Here is a 21718-nt window from a genome sequence, read left to right as displayed (position 1 = left end):
TACTTATGTATGTGTTTGCCTTGTACATTTATGAACATTTCATTTATATTTGACACCTAAGAATTCTTACAACACCTTGCTCCTGCTTGTTACAACTGGGGTGGGTTTCTTTCCGCTGAGCTTCTGTTAGCTAACATTCATTTGTGGCCAAGGATGTATACACTTAACCACACGATTCCAGGGATGAAATATTTCGTAGGAGTGCCTTGGCATCCCTGCTCTGCCCCACCCCTGGCTGGAGGCTAAGTTCCTATTGCCAGTTGGCTCAGAAACTGCAACAGAGGCAGTAACTAAAAATGGCACTCCGCAGCCTATATGATTTGTTGATTGCGTCAGAGAACCAGCAGCGCCAAACTGCTGGTGGTGAGGCAAGAGCTGGCAATTATCTAGTTGCTAGGTGCCGGAGGACGAATGCACAGGAGCTCTGACGTAAGGAACATGTGAAGCGAAATCCCCCTTCCCTGCCACCTGCCGTGCCTGCTTGTGTTTTCTTCTCTGTGTTTTGTCACTATCTGCGGCTGTTTGTGCTAGCAAAGCGAACTCAGCATTCTCTCGTTATGCTGTGTTAACTTTCTCTCTCTTTTTTTATTTAACAGAACTTGCATTCTGCTTAATTGCAAAAAAAAAAATTAAAAATCCCAACAGCGTCTGAGCAACAGATAGATAGACAGACAGACAGACAGATATAGTTAAAAGATCAAGGTTAAAACGATGGTCTGTTAGAAGCTAAAATTACAGATTAAAACACATAGCAGTTTTACATGTCAGGGTACGCTTGTGTAATTAAAAGAGTTTTTATCAGAAAAGTGTACTGCAAAGGTGTTTGCTACCTTGATACAGTGGTACCTCAGGTTAAGTACTTAATTCGTTCCGGAGGTCCGTTCTTAACCTGAAACTGTTCTTAACCTGAAGAATCACTTTAGCTAATGGGGCCTCCTGCTGCCGCCGCGCCGCTGGAACCCGATTTCTGTTCTTATCCTGAAGCAAAGTTCTTAACCTGAAGCACTATTTCTGGGTTAGCGGAGTGTGTAACCTGAAGCGTATGTAACCCGAGGTATCACTGTAATTGGGTGAACACACCTTACCTTTTAATCTTAAACCCTCAAGTCTAAGAGGAGGAAAGGAGTAACCAGGTAGGATTGGAAAACTACCCTGATACCTGTCTAGGTGTCTTGAACGGAAACAGTTAGATGGGGAACACCTGTGTGTATGGATGCCTCTATATACAGCAAGGCTTTAGCTTTACATTTGGACTGTGCAGAACATGGATTGATTCTGACACCTGGATGAGAGGGGAACATTTGGGAGCACTTTTGGTTGCAAAACATCATGCTCTTTCCCTTTCCTAAAGCAATGGATCTCAGCCAGAATAAGAATGAGGTGTAGGGGCTCCATTCTCCCACTGCTTACAGTGTTTTAGACTATATGATGTGATTATTTCCCAGATTCACCCGTATTTCTGATTAGTTTACTCCTTCTACACACTGAGGGACTATTGTTATGTAAATGGTGAAATGGGCTTGTGTGTCCTAGGTGTGTATGCCAGAGGCACAAATCCTTTTGCTTTTCAAACAAGGAAGTTGTTTGTTCAGTTTGTGTTGATGATATTCTACAGTTAATTATTATGAAAAAGTAGCAAGAACAGGTATGCTGGCTGTTCTCTTTTTGCAATTTAACCTTGGCTATATCCAGGAGTAAGACTTAAAACTTTGTTGAGAATCTTGCTCTCAGCTGCAGAAATCTGAATTTGTGTTGCAAGGGTGGGTGGGTTAGCAAGCAGGATATTGGCATCAGGTGGAGGGGAAAGGGGAAAGGAGAGACATACTGGGCTGTGCAGTTTCACTCTGCCTTTTTCTCTGTCTAGAAAAGTCGTTTGGATGAGCAAAGGTGTTCACTTCCAGCTCCACTCAAGGTCAGTTCAGCTCTGCAATTATACGACTGAACCCTCCAGCGGAATTTTAGTACTAAAAATGACAACTGTAAGAGCCGATCCTCACATTGTCTTTATAATGCATGGTATAAAAAGCTGTTTCCCAACATCCAGAGAGGGATCAATGAGGCCCAGATAGGGCTATGCATATATGATCAAGCTGGGAATCAGGGACAAGACAGCAGGGGTGTGGTGTGCTTTGCTCCCAGCTGAATTGCAGCTTTGAGTGTGTCCCTGTATCAGTGAATGGCAGCCTTCCACTTATGTAGGTTTCAACTGTGGAGCTAATAAGGGACTAGGAGGTGAGCCAAACTAATGTAACAAATATATATGAAAGAGATGGGAATTGCAAGGATAGGGAAGAGCTAATGCCAGAGGGATTTCATGAGGAAGACAGGGAGCTGGGGGAATAGTCATAATCTATATACCGTATCTTTCGCCCCATAGGGCGCACCGGCCCATAGGGCGCACCTAGTGTTTTTTTTGGGGGGGGAATAAAGAAAAAAAAAGTTATCCCTCTGGCTCTCCAGGCTTCAGCAAAAGCCTGCACTCGCCCCATAGGACGCACACACATTTCCCCTTCATTTTTGGAGGGGAAAAAGTGCGTCCTATAGGGCGAAAAATACGGTATATACTGTATTATCCACAAATGCATATAGTTTGGGTGGAAGAACTGGGAGGCCCAATTATTATCCTTATTTGGACTCAGGAGGCAGGGATGCATGTGATAGGATGTTGGAAGCCTATTGTCAGGGAACTGCCATCGGAAGAACAGGAGGCGAAAGGGCTCATAGAGGTTGGGAGAGACTTATCAGCTGAGGAGGGAACCAGCAGGGGGAGAGAAGGAGCTCCAAGGGAAAGTGAGTCGGAGGGATGGCTCAGAGACACTTCCAGCGAAAACAGTGGGGAGGTTTCAGGACCTCCTATAGGGACACCCACTCCTCGCCGGAAACTGTCGCGCCGAGAGTCCAGAAGGCGCGTTTCCGTTAAGGAGCTTTTATGCTGGAGGAAATTCCGTAAACGCCCACTGTCGGATTCTACCAGCGACTGACGGAGCCATGCTTAAGGAGCTCCGTTACAGACAGAGGTTTGTGGACTTAGCCAAACTCTGAGGGACTAAGAATTTCGCGCACAAGCAGCTCATCATCCCATCACACCTATGCATTACTTTGCAATTTGCATAATCCCCAGCTCCTCACCCCCATATGACCTCTTTGGGTTTTCAGAGAGAAGAGGAGTACATCCCATACCCAAGCATCCATGAGGTGAGTCACAGCAAAACCAACCAAGATTTGAGTTCAAATTTATTCGTTTTTTTAAAAAAGAGGCTGGCTCACGTACGCCCTCAAATTGTGGATCAGGTGTTAGTTTGAACTGACAGCATTTAATGTCTCCAAGCCTTCATTTGTCTTTGTACTAAGAGTTGTTAGGAGACCCCCTATTCCTTTTGATTCCTGAGTTCCCTGGGAAGAGGGATTGGTTGTTAAGCCACTCTAGGAATTGTAGCTCTGTGTGAGGAATAGAAGAAGAGGAGTTTGGCTTTGATATCCCGCTTTATCACTACCCTAAAGAGTCTCAAAGCGGCTAACAATCTCCTTTCCCTTCCTCCCCCACAACAAACACTCTGTGAGGTGAGTGAGGCTGAGAGACTTCAGAGAAGAGTGACTAGCCCAAGGTGACCCAGCAGCTGCATGTGGAGGAGCGGGGAATCGAACCCGGTTCACCAGATTACAAGTCCACTGCTCTTAACCACTACACTACACTAGGGGTCTCCTAACAATTCGCAACATCCTTAATGGAACTGCAGTTCTCAGGATTCTACAGGGGAAGCCATATAACTGTTTAAAGTCGTATGTTACTGCTTTAAATGTATAGTGCAGGTGGCAGCTGTGACTGGATGGCCAGACCACATTCTACCATTTTTTAAACGGCTTCACCAGTTCCTGTCATTTCCCGCCTGAACCTGTCCTACTATTAAGATCAATATTTGATTTGCTTCTCTGGGTGCTCGTGCTATGTTTTTGATGACAGGGGAAAGTTCATTTTCTGTGGTAGACTCTGACCAGAATAGAACATGAACTTGATTTTGAAGGTTTACTTTTGTTTCAGATGTGTGTGTGCATGTGAAATTATAGATTGGATTCATTTTAAATTTTCTGTGCCGAAAATGTAACTGATCTGTAGAAAAGATTTGTAACTGATCTGTAGAAAAGAGTTTACAACCTGAAAAAGAGGCAATGCACGTTCTTTTGTAAACAAAGAAAATCTTTAATTAAAAACTATTTTAAAAAAAAAAGATTTCAACAGATCAAGATCTGTTCTGTTTTGATTCTCTGCTCGTGTCTGATCCTACAACACATCTCTCTTTCTGGACAGGTGTTACGCAGAGGGTGGCCCTACCCTCTCATTATCTTACCCCAGTTTGGGGGCTATTGGATCGAAGGGACCTCACACAACCTTCCCATCCCAGGCCCAGAACTGCATGACCTGCCATCCCCTTGCAGTGGCAAAGTGAAGCTGGAGTGTGACCCAACAGCCAAGTTGTACCGCAAGCACTTCCTGGGAAAGGTAAGAGAAGTTCTGTAGCTCCTGACTGCTCATCTGCCACTGAGCTGGGTTCAGGGTCCTTGTATCCATTTACAAAGCCCTGAACAACTTGGGTCCTGGGTAACTTAGGGGGTCACCTGAACCCTTATATCCTAAGCTAGATCACTGAGCTCATCTGAAGGAGTGTTTCTGGTTGTCCCTTGAGTTGGTGAGGCTTATTTGACGTCAGCATGAAGATGAAACTTCAGTCTTTGTGTCCCACTGCTTAGGACATACAGCAGGCACCTTCTGAACTATGGACTTGTCCATACTTCTACTTGTGCCGTGCCTTGAAAGCATGGGTCTGAGGGGTTCTCACATTTGAAAGTTACCCACTTTCCAAGTGAAACCCCACCATTTAGCAATAGAGTGGAACAAACAGGAACCTGGGGGAAACCCGAATTGCCATTTGTTCCAACTGAGTGCTAAAGAGCGGTTTTCCCTGGAGGAAAGCAACAGGACAAGGGGAGGTGTGGAAAAGCCCTAACTTCCAAATGTTTGCTAAAAACTTTTATTATTATTATTATTATTATTATTATTATTATTATTATTATTATTTTGCATGCAGGGCTATGCAGACAGTCTAGGAAAATGTTTACCATAATAGTCAGCTGGTGATCTGTTTTAATGTTGTGTGGTTTTTATTGTATTACACTTGTTGTAAAGTGCTTTGATTTTTTTTTTAAATGAAATTGCGTCATTAAAATATTTTAAAATAAATAAATACTATTATTTTATTGGGCACACAGGCTTTTAAAATTTATTATATTCATTGCCTGCCCTTCTCCATGAAGTCCCAGGGTGAGTTACACGTAGAGAAAACTAGTACAATAAAACAAAACAAAGAAAAACAGTCCCACTGCAAAATACCATACATATCAACAAAACCAGATTTCAACTAGGGAAACAGTAACAACCTGAGTACAGTTGCCAAAGGCCAGGTAGAAGAAGAACATTTTCTGTGATTGCCTAAAGCTACAAAGAAATGGTGCCAAACACATCACAATTACCGTATATTTCCATGTATAAGTTTAGGTTTCCCCCCTAAAAAATAATGTCAAAAGTTAGGGGGCGTCTTATACACAGATACATCTCCCCCATTTTCTTAAATCTGAGTCCCCCAAAATAGGGGAAAAATACAGTAATTTGCTAGTTTAATTGTTAATTACTAGTGTCTTCTGGGCAATTTAATATTTTGTCAATTAATCGATGAGGGTCAGTTTTAATCAATTAGGTGTGCCTTAAGGGCACACCTTTTATTCCATTATTTTAGAACCAGTATAAAAATGAACCAAACATAAAATACTATCTTATGAAAGAATTTATTTACGAAAACACTAATTTCATTAAAAATATCCAAGTGGTATACAATAATTATATGTACTATGAAAACCACAGATCACTGTGGAAGAGTGGGAGGCAAAAGCCTTGTTTCTACATGTTGGAGCATCCATTGTATCCTAAGTATGGTCAGCTCAGAAGGGGATGGATGGGGAACAGACAAGCACGGAAAATAGAAAAATGACCTAAAAATGGCGGAAGCTATATTCCTGAAAATACCGCCAGCATTCAAAGATTGTGTCCGTGATGCTGGAGAGAGGCAGTGAACTCATGATACACCCTCAGCGCACACACCTGCATTACTACATACAAAGCAACATGGCAATGCCTTCCTCCCCAATTCAGCCTACTAGGACTTCCCTTGTCTCCTCTCATATTACCTCAAGGTAGTTCAGAATTCAAAATATTACATGTGCCCAGTGGCTTCTGGAGCAGGAAAAGAGTCTCTTGCTTCTACATCCCTTATTCCAATATCTCTTTTCCTCAGGAACATCACAATTTTTATGCCAGTGACACAACTTTGGGCTACTTGGTCCTTTCCGTGAAGTATGAACAAGTTGAAAAGCAAGACAACCTCCGCTTGCTTCTGAGGTAAAACAGCCCTTTGATTCAAACCTTGTGAAATGATTCTACTTTTCAGGTGGTTCTCTGTCTCTCAATGGCTGTCTTAACTAAGCTTATTCGCCACTTTTCACACACACACATAAAATTCCAGAATTTCAGAACAGTTTGCAAATCAAAATTGCTGTACATTTAAAAATAGGCAGGAGGTGCTGCCAATAATCTCTTGACTATTCATTTGGCAAGTGCTTGTCTTCCTCACCCCACCCAGCACTGCCTCCAGCACACTTTTTAAAAAAAGAATTTCCCTCATGATTGCTTTGGGAAAAGTCCACAACTGTTGATGCTTGAGAAGGCTAACAAGCCTTATTTGGGGCACCCAATGATTTTTTTTTTTAATTACTTAAATTACTGCTTAATATACTACTTGATTACCAAGCTTTATTTGCAGCATATATAACAATTATAAAAAGAAGTCCGTGGATAAAATAAATAAAAATTTATGCAGTCAGTGGGCAAAATAAAATTAAAATTGCCTGCTGCATTGCCAAAGGGTATCGACCCCTCCTGGGTGTAAAGCTACCCCACTGTTAGGCAGCTGATCTTGGGTGTCATGAAAGTGTGGGGAATTATTAGCCATTTAATTTACTGTATTTTTATTGTAAGGGACGTAGAGAAGGGTTGTGCGATTTTTCTGTCACAGATGCCAAAATAACTTTGTTGGCTTTAAGTACTGTGAACTTTGGGGTACAGTGGTACCTCGGGTTAAGTACTTAATTCGTTCTGGAGGTCTGTTCTTAATCTGAAACTGTTCTTAACCTGAAGCACCACTTTAGCTAATGGGGCCTCCTGCTGCCGCCGCACCGCCACCACGTGATTTCTGTTCTCATCCTGAAGCAAAGTTCTTAACCCGAGGTACTATTTCTGGGTTAGTGGAGTCTGTAACCTGAAGCGTATGTAACCTGAAGCGTACGTAACCCAAGGTACCACTGTACTAGGGAAGCTGGAGTTGTTGCTGCTTGGTTTCCTTAGCATTTATTTTGGTTGTTTGTTGCAGGTCTCGAACCAGTACCAAGCATGACTTGATTCCTATTTCTTGCCTGAATGAGTTTCCCAATGCTGTCCAAATGGCAAAGGTACATTGTTCCAGGTCCAGCACCTTTACTGTTATTTGCGGGGTTATTTTTGCCTTGTAATCCTCTGATGAACCAAATTTGATTCCTTTCAGTTACTTGTCCAAAGAAAAGGTTCCATTTTGTTAAGTCACCCATGCCAGGCAGCATAAGTTAAACAGTCTCAAATTTATGTCCTAAATTTAAATTTATATCCCACTTAGTCAATTGTGATTCCTTGAGTGCTAGCCTATGAAAGCAACTAGAGAATAAATAAATTGGTGTGTGTGACAAATCCCTTGCAAATACAGGACTGTTGAAAGGTTAAATTTGCAAATGTGAATTTTCACGCCATGTTAAATAACTGAGGCTCATCCGATTGGCTTCAGTGAAAATGGTACCTCAAGTCCCTGCACTAGAAGTGTGTTAACCTCTTTTGCTTGTCCTCCTGCAGCTGCTGTGTGAGGATGTGAATGTTGACCGCTTCTTTCCAGTGCTCTATCCCAAGGTAGGCTCGCTGTAGCCCCATATGCAAGCTCTCTCTTTCTCTGCCTGTTTTTACTTCTAACTCTGGCTGTTTCTCCACCTCCTAGGCTTCCCAACTCATTGTTGCATTTGATGAACATGTCATCAGCAATAACTTCAAGTTCGGAGTCATCTACCAAAAACCTGGGCAGGTAAACCTCTTTTCTTATGCACACTCAATGCCCTTTTCTATCATAGGCTATTTGGGGAATCTGGACCAGAGCTTCCCTATGTCCTCTTGTTCCCCTCCATCATGTCCAGTGATCCTCCATTTTTCCTTTCTGGTACATCATCACTCTTTTTGGCTAATCATCTCCCCGCTTTGTCCTCCCCCCCCCATCCTCCCTCTGGCTTCAGCAACTGGGAAGGGGAGCTCTTGGAAGTGTCATGCAAGTGACTAGGGAGGAGAAACCAAGCTGTAGACATCACCTGAGAAATGTCTCTTTAAGTCCCTGCTGAAAGGCACCCTTTAAGGCAGGGGTCAGCAACCTTTTTCAGCAGAGGGCCGGTCCACTGTCCCTCAGACCATATGTTGGGCCGGACTATATTTTGAAAAGAAAAATGAAGAATTCCTGTGTCCCACAAATAACCCAGTCTACTCATGTAAAAACACACTGATTCCCGGACCATCCACAGGCCAGATTGAGAAGGTGATTGGGCTGCATCGGGCCTTAGGTTGCCTACCCCTGCTTTAGGGGATTGGCTATGGCCTATGGGCCACCACTGACTAATATCTGTTCAGAACCTATTCAGCTTATCTTCTGCTAGTCTCAAAGATACACAGAGTCTCCACACCTTCAGCTCTGGCAAACAGGGATTGTGGCTTTTTTAGGAAGGTGAAAAGAAAGTGTGTGTGTGTGTGTGTGTGTGTGTGTTTATTTATTTATTTGTGTGTGTGTGTGTGTGTGTGTGTGTGTGTGTGTTTATTTATTTATTTATTTATTTGTGTGTGTGTTTGTTTGTTTGTTTTTGTGTGTTTGTTTGTTTGTTTGTTTGTTTTTGTGTGTGTGTTTGTGCATATGCACACACATGTGCAAAAGAGACCTTTATTGTACTGGCTATTGGACTCCACGATAGGTCAAGAACTCGAATAGGAAATGGCGGCCTTCAGTTTTCTGTTTCCTTTCATATAGACCACAGAGGAAGAAGTCTTCAGTAATACTGAAGAGAGTCTGGGCTTCTTAGAGTTTTTGGATATCCTTGGAGACAGGATCCAGTTGCAGGATTTCCGTGGGTGAGTACTTCAGCTGTAAAAACCTAATGGTTTGGAAGTTGTCTTTCTTGGCCCATTTTTCCTTCAGAGACTCTTGCATCGCCTTAATAGCAGCAGATAGCAGTGGCCCTGTCTGGTCTCGTCCTGGGAAGTGGCAGTAGCACCACCAGGAAGTTCTAGGCCTCCTACCCTCTTTCACACACCACTGCACACACCATTTACCACAATTCATTCTGTGAATTGTATTTCTGCCTTTGATAAAGCTGCTACCGTTGTTCATGGTATCTCTTCTTCTGCCTGTTCTCCTCTCTCCTTCTCCTTCTTGCCTTATGCTGGCCAGGTTCCGAGGTGGCTTGGATGTTACTAGAGGTCAAACAGGATCTGAGTCTATCTACACACATTTCCGGGGCAAAGAGATCATGTTCCATGTCTCTACGATGTTGCCCTTCACAGAGGGAGATGCCCAACAGGTACCGTGGGGACCTATGGAGGACACAGTATTGAATAAGCCTCTAGAGCAGCGGTTCTCAACCTGTGGGCCCCCAGGTGTTGTTGGACTACAACTCCCATCATCCCTGAGCTCTTGCCTTGCTAGCTAGGGGTGATGGGAGTTGTAGTTCAACAACATCTGGGGACCCACAGGTTGAGAAAGGCTGCTCTAGAGTGATGGCAACAGACAGGTAGCTACTTTAGGGTTGATGTGACAAAGGGAAGGTTGTTGGAGCAATTTGTGATTGGAAAGAAGAGGCCATAATCTGGTCTGGGGATTGCTTGGGTTGACAGTTTAAAATGGATTGGAGTTTAAGATTGGGGTGGTTGCTGTGGACTTGAGTGGCCAAGCTGGGCAGCTTGCATTTGGGAAGCCCAACTCCCCTCTTAACATGTTCCCTTGCGTGTTCCCTTCCAGCTTCAGCGGAAGCGCCACATTGGGAACGATATCGTGGCCATTGTCTTCCAGGACAAAAATACTCCCTTTGTCCCCGACATGATTGCATCAAACTTCCTGCATTCCTACGTGGTCGTGCAGCTCCACCACAGCGCCCTGGGGGAGACTCTCTACAAGGTAAGTCCACTCGGTCAATACTCTGCTACTTTCACGACGAGTGCAAGAGAGTTCTGCTGCAAGGGTAGCAAACCTCTAGGCTCCTCTGGCTGGCCCTTGGGAATCTCCCCAAGCCACACCCCCTTCCCAGCCACACCTCGCACTGGCCCTGCTTTGCACCTTCCTTGAGTGCTAATGCTTCTTGCTTGCCTCATTGGTGGATAGAGGTAAAGGTAAAGGGACCCCTGACCATTAGATCCAGTCGTGACCGACTCTGGGGTTGCGGTGCTCATCTCGCTTTATTGGCCGAGGGAGCCGGCATACAGCTTCTGGGTCATGTGGCCAGCATGACTAAGCCACTTCTGGCGAACCAGAGAAGCGCACGGAAACGCCGTTTACCTTCCTGCCGGAGCGGTAGCTATTTATCTACTTGCACTTTGATGTGCTTTCGAACTGCTAGGTTGGCAGGAGCAGGGACTGAGCAACGGGAGCTCACCCCGTCGCGGGGATTCGAACCGCCGACCTTCTGATCGGCAAGTCCTAGGCTCTGTGGTTTAACCCACAGCGCCACCCGCTGCCCCCTAGATGGATAGAGAGGGGTGTCTAAATGTGCCTAGAAACTAGCCTACTGTACACAGGTAAAAAATAACAGTTATTGCTGTGCCCACTTTAGCCGCTAGCCCTGCTACCCGACCGCCCCAACATGTGGCCCATGGAAGGTTGTGCAGAAAGGAATATATCTCTTGGGCTGAAAAGGGTTTCCTATCCCTCCTGTATAGCGCTACAGCACTTTAAATCTTAGCCCACTTCTTTTTTTCTTTTAACTTTGCATTAGTTCTCTATTCCTTGGCTACAGTGGGGATAAATTGTGGAGCACTAGCCAGTCTCTTGCCAGTACCTCTTTTATTTACTTACTTATTTTAGCGGAATTTACTCACTAGTTAATCAAAAACCTCAAAGTGGTTTACTTTTCTTCCCGCTGGAAGAGAACAGGAGTCAAGGTGAAATTTCACCCTATCACTTCTTAAGTCTTAAAACACGCAGAACTGAGGCTCCAGTCCTTTAGTCCTCTATTGTTCTGTGTATTTTTTCTGATAAGGAGTTGTATCATTCTCTGACGCTTTGAAGGGTGTGCATTTCCCTCTCTTATCCATGCGTAAGTACACATGAACCTTAGTGTACACAAGTGACACTCCTGGTAGCAATGACTCCTACTGGTGATCAAGTGTCCAAGCAGCACAATGACTTGGGAAAGTCAACTAAAGCAACCCAGATAATGACAAGCATTTTAGTTTAACTTCAGTGCTATATTAGCAACCTGGACAAATACTCGAATAAATAACAGGAGTGGGTGTTAAGGTGATGTCATGGTCTGGTTTAACGGCAGAGGCACTGGCTGGGGAAACCCCAAGGGAAGAAGGCTCAGAGCCAGGAGATTGATGATGGGATGGCGATGAGTGGTCAGAGAGAGCAGAAGAAGCAGACTAGGAGGAAGTGTTGGAAGCTAAGAGGTAACAGGGTTTAGTGAGCAGGAAGAGGCTGGGGCAGAGAGCAGTCCAGAAGCAGAGGCAGGACAGGCGGGGGGGCAAGAAGCAGAGATGAGGCAGGCTGCTGAAGAGGTACTTTGCAAGAGAAAGCAGGGCACATATGCAGTTCTTGCTTCAGGTCACCTACTTTTAATTTGCCACTTTAAAGCAGACTGAGGTCGCATCCATGCCTTACCCTTAAATCACATGGCTTCCTCCAAATAACCCTGGAGCAAATATTTTATATCATGTAGACATATTCCTAAACCAAATATACTGGGATTCAGTTATGGAAGGAATAAAAAAAAATAACCCAGGTTATGACCTTCTAAGAGATGCACTAGTAATATTCAGTTAGCCTAAGGATAGAGTTCAATAAGAATATTTGTAAATGGTTGGGGTTTGTTCTTTGGGTTTTTTTTTTTTTTGCTAACTGCAGCAAGAATGATACTATGCCCAAACTAGAAAAGTGCTTGCTGTCCCTCTATAGATCACTGGCTAACTAAAATCCAGGACATGGCATGAATGGTTAAGCTAACAAATTTGATTTGTTAGAGAAGGAAGACACCACGAAAATATGTTTGTAAAGAAATTGAGTTTATTTATCCAATGTTATAATAACAAGGTGCTGGAGTCAGCCAATCCAGGTCTATTGTTGAGGGGAAATTAAACAAATAAGAACACAGCAGGAAAATATAGTAATTAGTTTTTATGTGATATTTATTGGTAAAATAATGCAAGTGTTTAATGTATTGGAAATATAGGAAAGGTAGTAAGAATAACTATGGAAATAGCTTTTATGTATTTTGTTAGTCGAAAAAGGAAGAATACTATGATTGCAATGATTATACTCACCTGGAATATAATGTACTAATGTGCATTTATTTGCATTTTTGCAATGTTATAAACGAGTGTGTGTGTGTGTGTGTGTGTGTGTGTGGCTGTATATGAGATGTTTCTAACATCCCATATCTTTTGTGCTCTCCGCTGATTAGCAGTTTCATCAGACAGCAGTTTAAATCTGACAATGTTTTAATATTATCCTAAGGCTGCAGACCTGCAGAGACCCTGCATAGTTGTCATTCTGTCTGTACTCTAAAACCACTCTGTCCCTTCTGATGGTTGCAGGTTTCTGTTACAGCCCGTGATGACGTCCCTTTCTTTGGGCCTTCTCTGCCAAATCCAGCAATATTCAAAAAGGTTTGTGTGCAGCCAGGAAAAAAAAAATAAAGGCTTAAAGGGCAGTGGAATTCTGGTAATGGTTCCTACATTACGATCTATTTATATGAAACTTTGAATGTGTAACTACCTAGGGCTGGAAAAGCCCCAAACTTGTGACAGCCTGGGCTCTAAAATATTGTAGCACCTATGACCTGGAAGCCATTTTTCCAGCTCAGCTTGTGTTCTTAGATGTGGCTCTAGCATTCCCAATATTGCCACCGTTGTCATTTAATATGTTCAGAAGCACCTAAAATAGATGCTGCCAGTTTCAGCTTAAGCACCTTCTAGTATCAGTACTCATCAGCTAAGAGGATTAATATGCATTTTCGGAAAAATTGTAGTACAACATAGTCTACTTGGTCTCTATAAATAGGAAATGAGGGATTGCCTCTTTAAATAAATCCATATGTAATAGATTTCCCTGCCTGTCAAAAGCTAAAGCACCATAGCAAAAGATAGCCTTCATTTCCTATGTCTACATACTGTAAAGGATTTTTTTCCTTGGGAACTGGGAGGGCATTTAGGAAATCATGAGTTTTTAGAGGGATACAGTCCCACGTGGTTAATTTGAATGTATTCTTCACCTCTACAGTGCAACCCATTGAGGTGAATAGAGGAATATTCTTGTATCTGTGTTTGTTCCTATGCTTTGGTATCAACATGCAATCTTAAGTATTAGCTTGCAAAGAAGTATCCTAGAACCTTCATCACTATCCTTTGTGGCACCAAAACAGTTCTGGATATATCTATAAGAAAGGGTCTTGTAAGACTTAAATGCTATGAGTATTCTCCTCCTTCTGACAGGGCACAGAGTTCCGTGAATTTCTTCTGGCAAAGCTTATAAATGCAGAGCACAGCTGCTACCATGCTGAGAAATTTGCTAAGCTGGAGGTGAGTCAGTTTACTTGTATTTGCATTCATATATCTTAAAGAGCAAATATTGGTATGAGTACCAGGAAGTAACATATTGGTGATCAATGACAGGATGTGAAATGAAATGCAGGTTCAACAATCAATTGTTGTTGTTTAGTCGTTTAGTCATGTCCGACTCTTCGTGACCACATGGACCAGAGCACGCCAGGCACTCCTGTCTTCCACTGCCTCCCACAGTTTGGTCAAACTCATGCTGGTAGCTTCGAGAACACTATCTAACCATCTCGTCCTCTGTCGTCCCCTTCTCCTTGTGCCCTCCATCTTTCCCAACATCAGGGTCTTTTCCAGGGAGTCTTCTCTTCTCATGAGGTGGCCAAAGTATTGGAGCCTCAGCTTCAGGATCTGTCCTTCCAGTGAGCACTCAGGGCTGATTTCCTTAAGAATGGATAGGTTTGATCTTCTTGCACTCCATGGGACTCTCAAGAGTCTCCTCCAGCACCATAATTCAAAAGCATCAATTCTTCAGCGATCAGCCTTCTTTATGGTCCAGCTCTCACTTCCATACATCACTACTAGAAAACCATAGCTTTAACTATACGGACCTTTGTTGGCAAGGTGATGTCTAAATCCAACCTAGGACTTTCTATACTGCAGCTGTTGCATGGGGAGGGGAAGGGTAATTCCTCCTGGTGACTTTAAACTCAAAATTACACTTTTAATTGGAACTGAAACTCCTACAATAGAATGAAAAGCACACTATGTAAGTGTGACAACCACATTCTAGCCACCCTGGGTCACCTTGGGGGAGACCTGGCCACAACAGAGTGTACTCCTCTCTTGTACCCTCCCATTCCCTATTTAAGGTACTCAGTGCCACCAGATAAGAGATTAACTATTTAGCCTCCAAAAGTTCCCTGGGGTCTCTGAAGCCCCCTTAGGTAGCTGATGTTAAATATTCCCTTGGGAGCAAAAACAAATTAAAATTGGTTAATCACATCCACTTAGAATCATGGAATTTTAGAGCTGGAAGGGACCCTGAGGGTCACGACTTGCAATGCAGGAATCTCTTTTTGCCCAACGTGGGGCTTGAACCCACAAGCCTGAGATTGAGTCTCATGCTTTAATGAGAGTCCATAGAGCTAGTGAAGCTCTAGGATCCAGTTGATTATGTAACTTACCCACATATAGAACTGCTTTCTTTTCTGTCACTCAGCCAGATCTTTCTTCCTTTCTGATTAAGCGTGCACCCTTCCCTGCTTCTATCCTATTTGTTTTTTGAAACGTGTTCTCCTTCTCTGCTTCTGGAGCAGGATCGTACCCGCAGTGCCCTCCTGGAGAGCCTTTATGAGGAGTTGCAGATTCGTAGCCGCAGTATGATGGGCTTGGCCTCTGGCGATGATGACAAAATGGAGAATGGGGGTGGCGGCTTCTTTGAGAATTTCAAGGTGAGAGAGGGAATAGGTGATGCTTAATATCTCTCTTCCGGTGTGATTTTGCATTTTCCCATTTCATGCTGCTCTGGTGAATATTGTAATAATACTTTGCATTTTGTCCATTGGAGGTATTTCACATACATTATCTTAGTCATCCCCACAACTGCTCTGAGAGGTAGGTCTATAGCATTATCTCTGTATTTTAGAAATTGCCAGGGGGTGCAGGTGGCTCAGAGATGGTAGCTTACCAAAAGAAGGAACTTCCTAGCTTGTAGATTAGTGTCTTAGCCACCATCCTACGCAGCTGTCAATATTTGCTTTTCAGAGAACAGATGCCAGCAGGCTACCTGCAGAGGAGGGGAAATCAGCCACAGGTTTGGGGCAGGGCAGATTGGGACTACAGTTGGTGCCTTGTAAACTGGCCACCTTGCTGCTCAACAGTATACCTCACTATGCTGGCTGAGGTGGTCTGTAATGTGGTGTTGGACAACCTCAGTACATTGCTTCTGGGATAATTCGGTGTCCATACTAAGGACAAAGCCTTGATTTAGGCTTTACCTCAAGGTATGATGGTTGGTGGTACTCTAGATGTTGTGGGGGCAGGGTTGAATTAACCCCATTGTAATGGTCAGACCAAGGGACGCAGGTGGCGCTGTGGGTTAAACCACAGAGCCTAGGACTTGCCGATCAGAAGGTTGGCGGTTCGAATCCCCGTGACGGGGTGAGCTCCTGTTTCAAAGTCCCAGCTCCTGCCAACCTAGCAGTTCAAAAGCACGTCAAAGTGCAAGTAGATAAATAGGTGCCACTCCGGCGGGAAGGTAAACGGCGTTTCTGTGCGCTGCTCTGGTTCACCAGAAGTGGCTTAATCATGCTGGCCACATGACCCGAAAGCTGTATGCCGGCTCCCTTGGCCAATAAAGCGAGATGAGCGCTGCAATCCCAGAGTCGGCCACGACTGGACCTAATGGTCATGGGTCCCTTTACCTTTAATGGTCAGACCATTATCTGGCAAAGTTGGGTCTTGTAGTGTCATTCCCTCTCTGCCATTAGGATGGTCTACCCCCAGAGGCATATGGAATCCAAGGGGTTCTGGAATGCTTGGGAGGATTTTTCAGAAGCCAAGGTTGGCGGTCCTGTTGAGCTTCAGTGTTGCTGTGGAATAGTGAGATGCATTGAGCAGGTGACGCAATTACTCCTGAGTTCATTTTCCAAAATTGTGGAGCCTGGAGAGCTCACTGGGTGTCTATAGCTCTCCAAGCCATGAAACAGGATAAATGAAGTCTAGAGTACAATGGCATACAATCCAATGCAAAGTCGGTCAGAGGTGTGCTAGAGCACATAGTTGTGCCTACTGCAAAGACTTAATTTGCTTACCCCATCACACCTTTGAGTAGCTAGCCAGCAGAGATGTGCTAAGGGGGCTGCCAACCCCTGTCACTGGGAATAGAGTGCCAGCTGTGACATATTTGCCAGCGGCTTTGAGAATAAAATCACCAGCTGTTGAGCTGAATGCTACCATTGTTACAGAGCTGGGTGAGGTGTCCAACACAACATCTTGCCCAATCTTGTGGGATCAGCTGATGAGGTTTGAGGACGTGGGCAAGGTGTTTGCAGTGGTTTGGCCCACATGTGTGCTCAACATCTGGCCATCATGACTCATCTGAAGTACCTGAGCTCCTGGAGGAGGCAGTGATGCAGCAACTCCTGAAGAAGCCCTGTTTGAACCCTGAGGAACTTTGATGACTATGGACCAGTCACTAATATCGGACTACCACCCGATCACTTTTTGGGATAAGGTGCTTGAGAGGGTCGTCCAGCTGCAGACACCATTGGAAGGAACTGGTTATCTTGACCCCTTTCAGTCTGGGTTTAGGTCCAGTTTGAGGACAGAATGGCCTTAGGCATCCTGATGGATGTCCTTCTTCAGGAGAGGGACAGGGAGAGTGCAGCCTCGCTGCTTTTGCTTGATCTCTCAGCAGCTTTTGATGCCATTGACCACAGTATCCTCTTGCACCTTCTCTGTGAGTTGGTGGTTCTGCTCATATCTACAGTGCCAGGTCCAAAGAATAGTGTTGGAGCAGGCATAGGCAAACTCGGCCCTCCAGATGTTTTGGGACTACAACTCCCATCATCCCTAGCTAACAGGACCAATGGTCAGGGATGATGGGAGTTGTAGTCCCAAAACATCTGGAGGGCCGAGTTTGCCTATGCCTGTGTTGAAGGATTAAATGTCTGCCCCCTGGTGCTTGTGCTTTGGGGTGCCATAGGCTAGGGACAACGTGTGCGTGGTTTTTATGAGAGAGCTCTTCAGGAGGTTGTGGGTTAGGTTAGCAGAAGCGAGTTCTGTCCGCTTGGAAACAACACCTTGTCTGCCCGAGTCCTGTAGGAAGCGAGGCGTTTCTGAGCTCATGCCTGTTCCCTCCGCTTCCTTCCACCCAGCCCACCAACATCCTATAGTGCTCTTCATGATGTCCTTTTGTGTGTCTGTGAACGTGTCTGTCTCCCTGTTGCCCTTCTCTCCAGCGGGTGATCCGGGGCCGTAGCCAGAGCCTGGATACCATGGGGATAGCCATGAGGAAGCAGCACCACCAGCAGCAGCAGCCATCAACTCCACCCAATCGCCCAGCTACTGCTGGCCTTGCCCTCAACCAGAGTGTCGCCGAAGGCACCAAGGCTATTGCTGCGGTAAGGTATTGGGGAGGTGGCGTCATGGGGTGGAGACCAGCATGTACTCAGTCCTTTGCCACTATCCCCTACTACTGTGAACCCGCTGCTCTTCAACATTATCTGTCTCCAGCTATTAATGTCTCCTTGTCTTGGTCGTGTTTTGTGGCTATTTTCTGTTGGGCTCCCTGCCACCCCATCTCTCTATGTTCATTTCCCTATCCTGTTCCTCTGAGACCCGATTCTATTCATTTGCCGATTCTGACTCTGAAAACAATTTGAGGAACAGGGAAAGCATTTAGGGAGAATCTGAATAAATTGTGCTATTGGTTTTTTTAATTGCTGAGCATTGCCTTGATGATTTTTGTGAGTGGGTGGAATATAAGAACTTTTACAGAGGAGTAAAAAATGCTGATGATAGCCTCAGAAATTTCACGTAGACATTTCATGTTTGGTCTTGGGGACCAGATGAATCCCTTCGGGACCCTTTAGCATTGATGCTGAGCAGTAGTTCTCCTGCAGCAGTTGTGGAATCAGTCCCCAAGGCAGGAATGGGACCCCCAAAACCCTATGCCACCGATTCCTAACACAGAACAGGTTATCCATAAGGGGTACAATGTTCAGTGATTCCAAAAGCTACTGAGAGACCCAGGAGAATTAGTGAAGTTGCATTCTTGGCATTCCTCTCTCGGCACTGGTTATTCTTTGGAGTGACAAGGGTGGTTTATGTGCCAAAAACAGGCCTGAAACTAGACTGAATTTTAATTTTGAGGGAACTAAAGAAGATTCCATAAAAGCCCGCTTATAGAACCTCTCCCACCACCTTGTTGATGGCTGGAGAGATTTAGGACAGTGTGTTTGTTGGGTAGAGCATACTGCTGACCTTACTTAGGATTGTTCTACCCAAGTATGCTCACCTCCTGACTATGGACCGCTTGGTGGGAATCTGCAGCAAGTTAGTTTTGTCTGCCAAGACTTGACTGTTCAGTGATGGACTGCATGGCAGGTTGAGATGGAGCGGTGTCTGGAATGAAAGAACTAATAGCTAGAAGTGTTGCATTAGTGGCTGTTCCTTTGCTTGGCATTAATGTTACCAGTGCATTGGTGCTGCTCTAGTTCAGGGCATCCTCTGATTGTCCAAGTGGGCATTCAGTCCTTTGCACAGGCACTGAAGGCACGTGATGAGAAGGCCATTTTCGAGAGAGTCTGGAGTTGCAGTTATAGTGTGGAAAGCACGCTTATGTGAATTTTCATTCTCAAGTGAGTGCTCAAGGTGAGACCAGCACAGCCACCAGAGATGCTGTAGACTTGACCTGGGACCTTCTGCATTCAAAGCATATGTTCTGCTATCCCTGAGCCATACATGCCCAACTCCCCTGGTGATAAGAAGCATGGCACAGAGTGAATTCCTTCTGCGCTGAGGTTCCTCTGGCATGACTAGAAGAAGTTGGCAAAGTAGATATCTAAGTAGATGTGGCTTACATCTTAAGCCCGTTCTCACGGTATCAAAATTCTCAGTCGGATGTGAGTGCATTGTATGGTTTGGAGCAAGCAGTTTAGTGTTTAATCCAGGGGTGGGATCCCATCAATCCCAGCCAGTGTAGCCCAATGGTGAAGAATGATGGGAGTTGTAGACTAGCGCATCTGGAGAGCCACAGGTTCCCCAGCCCAGGTTTAATCGGCTCATTCGACAGCACTCTAAATATGGCACTTCAGAAAGCTGTATTTGTGATGTAGCTTTTCATTTCTTCTTTTCCCCGATCACTGCCGGGGATTTAGCAGGTTTTCCAAGCACTGGATGGAACTCAAGTGTCACACCATGATGAATACACAAGCATTCCCTCCCATGTGCTGTTATGGGGGCTCTCACAACCCCTCAAGCCAATTTTGGGGGCATTTAGGAAGGGATGGAAGCCCCATTGCACAAGCAGAAGTGTTTGTGCAAGGCTCCTTTAGGTGAATCCATCCTCCCATGTCCGGAGAAGCCAGGAAAGACATTGTCTCCTTTGGGGAATTCTGCAGGGAAAAGGTGATACCCACCATCTGCTGGAAGTAGGAGAAATGCCAAAGAAATGTAAGGAAAGGGGGTGCTCTATACTTCCCCACCTTTCCTTTTTTCTCCCTTCCTTTTTGGGCTAAGCTAGATATTGGAGTTGCCAAGTCCTAGATATAGGACTTGCCGATCGTCAGGTCGGCGGTTCGAATCCCTGCGGCGGGGTGCGCTCCCATTGCTCGGTCCCAGCGCCTGCCAACCTAGCAGTTCGAAAGCACCCCCGGGTGCAAGTAGATAAATAGGGACCGCTTACTAGCGGGAAGGTAAACGGCGTTTCCGTGTGCTGCGCTGGCTCGCCAGATGCAGCTTGTAACGCTGGCCACGTGACCCGGAAGTGTCTGCGGACAGCGCTGGCCCCTGGCCTCTTAAGTGAGATGGGCGCACAACCCTAGAGTCGGACACGACTGGCCCGTACGGGCAGGGGTACCTTTACCTTTACCTTAGATATTGGAGTAAACATACAGCTAGTGCTGGAAACTGCCTTTAGATGTTTAATCCCAGCCCCTGGGCACACACTTTGGCATCCCTGGTAGAAGCTGCATCCCACATCGCTCCAGATCTTCAGCTGCTAATTATGTAGGGAGGAAAACTCTTTTGGAACAGAGGGAGGAGATGTGATGGGTTCCATTTTGGGCAGCAGGTCACATTTACTGTACAGTGGTGCCCCGCAAGACGAATGCCTCGCTAAACGAAAAACCCGCAAGACGAAAGGGGTTTCCGATTTTTTAGCAGCTTCGCAAGACGAATTTCCCTATGGGCTTGCTTCGCAAGACGAAAGCCCATAGGGAAATCTCCGGGGACAGCGGGGAAGCGCAGCGCGCCTTCTCCTCTGTTCCGGACCTGTCCTGAAGGCTTGCGGTGGGAGGTCCGGGAACAGAGGAGAAGGCGCGCAGCGCTTCTCCTCTGTTCCCGGGGCTTGCGGTGGGAGGAGGGTTTTTCCTCCCCACCGCCAACATTCAGAACAGCCTTCTGAATGTTGGCGGTGGGGAGGAAAGCCCTCCTCCCACCGCAACCCTTCAGGACAGGTCCGGGAACAGAGGAGAAGGCACGCAGCGCTTCTCCTCTGTTCCCGGACCTGTCTTGAAGACTTGCGGTGGGAGGAAGGTTTTCCTCCCCACTGCCAACATTCAGAAGGCTGTTCTGAAGGCTGGCGGTGGGAAGAAAAGCCCTTCTCCCGCCGCCAGCCTTCAGAAGAGTTCCCCCAGGGCTGCCTAGGCTGCGGATAGCAGCCTGCTGCCCCGCGCGAGGGGCGCTCTGCTTCAGAGCGCCCCTCGCGCGGGGCAGCAGGCTGCTATCCGCAGCTTGGAGAGCCCTGCGGGGAAGTCCTGCAGGGCTCCCCAAGCTGCGAATGTCTGCCCCGCGCGAGGGGCGCTCTGAAGCAGAGCGCCCCTCGCGCGGGGCAGCAGGCTGCTATCCGCAGCCTAGGCAGCCCTGGGGGAACTCTTCTGAAGGCTGGCGGCGGGAGAAGGGCTTTTCTTCCCACCGCCAGCCTTCAGAAGGCTGTTCTGAAGGCTGGCGGTGGGGAGAAAAGTCCTTCTCCCCCCGCCAGCCTTCAGAAGAGGTCCAGGGACAGACTGTCCCCAGACCTGGTCTGAATGCGGTCTCCATAGGAACGCATTAATTGATTTTCAATGCATT

General features: G+C 45.7%; 1 protein-coding gene across 9 annotated transcripts in view; it reads left to right on the top strand.

The window, feature by feature from the left end:
• LOC310752562 (rap1 GTPase-activating protein 1-like) overlaps positions 1-21718 on the top strand; it is a 48025-nt gene that overhangs the window by 18841 nt on the left and 7466 nt on the right. For all 9 annotated transcript variants that reach the window (XM_083593201.1, XM_083593206.1, XM_083593205.1 and 6 more), the window contains exons 4-17: positions 1865-1912; positions 3157-3195; positions 4307-4498; positions 6345-6448; positions 7476-7554; positions 7985-8038; positions 8124-8207; positions 9189-9289; positions 9609-9738; positions 10176-10331; positions 12965-13036; positions 13862-13948; positions 15241-15375; positions 17887-18048. In XM_083593201.1, the coding sequence (XP_083449327.1) occupies positions 1865-1912; positions 3157-3195; positions 4307-4498; positions 6345-6448; positions 7476-7554; positions 7985-8038; positions 8124-8207; positions 9189-9289; positions 9609-9738; positions 10176-10331; positions 12965-13036; positions 13862-13948; positions 15241-15375; positions 17887-18048 (1443 nt within the window). The remainder of the gene's footprint in view (positions 1-1864; positions 1913-3156; positions 3196-4306; positions 4499-6344; positions 6449-7475; positions 7555-7984; positions 8039-8123; positions 8208-9188; positions 9290-9608; positions 9739-10175; positions 10332-12964; positions 13037-13861; positions 13949-15240; positions 15376-17886; positions 18049-21718) is intronic.

This window comes from Podarcis filfolensis (assembly GCF_964270895.1).
Source record: "Podarcis filfolensis genome assembly, chromosome: 17".
In the NCBI taxonomy this organism is placed as follows: Eukaryota; Metazoa; Chordata; class Lepidosauria; order Squamata; family Lacertidae; genus Podarcis; species Podarcis filfolensis.
This window is presented reverse-complemented; position numbering and strand designations above follow the sequence as displayed.